General features: G+C 64.6%; 1 protein-coding gene across 1 annotated transcript in view; it reads right to left on the bottom strand.

The window, feature by feature from the left end:
* The window catches only part of MUC2 (mucin 2, oligomeric mucus/gel-forming), a 32,014-nt gene that overhangs the window by 19,387 nt on the left and 10,548 nt on the right, over positions 1 to 2,079 (bottom strand). Inside the window, exons 19-23 of the mRNA XM_027766682.1 lie at positions 1,648 to 1,799; positions 1,236 to 1,374; positions 681 to 788; positions 419 to 598; positions 47 to 286 (exon numbers count right to left, since the gene is read on the bottom strand). Of these exons, the coding sequence (XP_027622483.1) occupies positions 47 to 286; positions 419 to 598; positions 681 to 788; positions 1,236 to 1,374; positions 1,648 to 1,799 (819 nt within the window). The remainder of the gene's footprint in view (positions 1 to 46; positions 287 to 418; positions 599 to 680; positions 789 to 1,235; positions 1,375 to 1,647; positions 1,800 to 2,079) is intronic.

The following is a 2,079-nucleotide window of genomic DNA, read 5'->3' on the forward strand; positions in this document are numbered from 1 at the left end:
CCTCCCTATGGCTGGCCCCGCCCCCAGCCGCGCCCGGCCCTCCCACCTTGCTGTGGCAGACGCTGAACACGCTGCTCTTGAGGATGCTGCACTGCTTCTCGGCCCAGGAGTGGCGGTGCGGGTTCTTCACGCAGGGCTCGGGGATGATGCTCACATCCGGGCAGGTGGAAGCTTCCTTCCAGCTGTTCCCGAAGTCCAGCTCACTGCTCACCACCATGTGGTCCCGCGTGGTGAAGTCATTGTTGGAGCGGTCGTCGAAGTTCCCGCAAAGGCCACACACGGTACCCTGCACCCGACAAGCATCCAGGGGGCTTGGAGAAGGGGCTGGGGAAGCAGCTCAGGGAGGGAGGGCAAGGGCTGTCCCCGCATGCACCTGGGCTGGCCATGGGAGAGTGGGACAGGGAAGGAGGCAGCCCACCTTGTAGGAGGGAGCCAGCTTGATGAAGATGGTGGTCTTCTTGTCCCAGATGACAATGATGCCAGTGCTGGCCTCGACCACCAGGTACTGGCCCACCTCCCGCGTGGTGTAGGCCACATGGTGGCCCACGTCGCGCTGGATCACGGTGCGGTGCTTGTCCTCCAGCTTCAGCTCCGTCCTCTGTCCAGAGGAGAGGCCTGTCACGGCTGTGTCCAAGACCCTCCAGGGCTTACTCACCCACCCCCAGGTGAGGAGCACTCACCCCCAGGAAGATCTTGATGGCCTTGGAGCAGGTGACCCCGGTGGTGCCACAAGGGACATTCTCGGTGATGATGCTAAACGTGCCTGAGGAGTTCTGGCCACAGTAGTCCTAGGGCCAACCGGGTGGTGTCATGTGTGTCCCAGGGTGCACTTACCCGGCAGGGGGAGGCCCAGGGCAGCCTGCTCAGTCGCCCCTCCTCTGTCCCCGCCCCTCCTGTGCTGCCTGGGGCTAATGATGCCACGGAAGGCGGCATGGCTGTTTGGGTTGGAAAAGCGCACGTGGGCAGCCGCCTGGCTCTGACTCACTCGGCCTATCTTAGCGCCCCACATACACACACCCCTCACTCCCCATGGCGTGTCTGCCAACCCCACACTCTCTTGTGCACCTGCGGGAGGCAGAGGGGGGCTCTACCATGCCCTCTTCTGCTACTAAAAGCCCAACTCCTCCTGAAGGCGTGGGGCCTGGGGCTGAGGTCTCAGAGCTTCCTGCAGGGCTGAGAGCTGCACTTGGGGTGGGCAGGGGGGAGGGGCAGGTGCTGGCAGCGCCCAGTCTCACCTGGACAGCTACATAGGAGCAGTGTCCATCGAAGTCATAGTACTTCCCGTCAAAGGTGATGTAGTGGCCGCTCCCGTAGATAGAGCAGGTGCCGTGGCACACGGACTGGGTGCAGGCCCACCGTCCATTCTGACACGTGCTGAGGGGCGTAGGAGAGGCGCCTGAAGGGACTGGGAGCTGTGGCCCCAGCCCCACCCAGACGGCAGCCCAGCCAAGACCCCGGGCACCCCGGGACAGCTCCTGGGGCAGCCCTGCACAACTTCCACAAGCAGCCGTGCCTGCCCTGCCAGTGCCATTTCCACACGCCCCCGTCCCCCCGCTCAAGGGCCAGAGGCAGACACACTGCGGGCATGCTGCAGGCCCTGCAGAACCAGCAGCTCCCGCGGGAGAGCCACAGGGCCCGCCGGCTCACCAGGTGTTGCAGTCCACCTTGATCTTGGCACCAGGGGAGTACAGGTCCTTGTTGTGGACACACGGACACTCCTTCTCCACCACGCAGCCACCTCTGCCATCGTCAATCAGCCCGTCGGGGCACACGCAGCCACTCACACACTCTGTGTGGTACTGGGGATGGGCAGAGGGGGACGGCTCAGGGGGACAGACAAGTGAGGCCGCAGCCCTCGCCGGGAGGCAAGCTTAATGCCCTGCCGTGGGAGTTCTGAGAGCAGACTCCCTCGTGTCCTGAACCCGGCTCCTCTCCCCAGCCCTGCTCCATTCTCCCTCCCCTGTGGTCCACCACTGGTCCTGGGGACCCACAAGATGCCACTTCCCTCCCGGGGTACAGGGTCAGCAAGCCCCATGTGTTGTCCTCAGGATGGGGCACCCAGCCCCCAGCCTGAGCAGG

Source organism: Tupaia chinensis, unplaced genomic scaffold (genome assembly GCF_000334495.1).
Source record: "Tupaia chinensis unplaced genomic scaffold, TupChi_1.0 Scaffold143624_1, whole genome shotgun sequence".
NCBI lineage: Eukaryota > Metazoa > Chordata > Mammalia > Scandentia > Tupaiidae > Tupaia > Tupaia belangeri.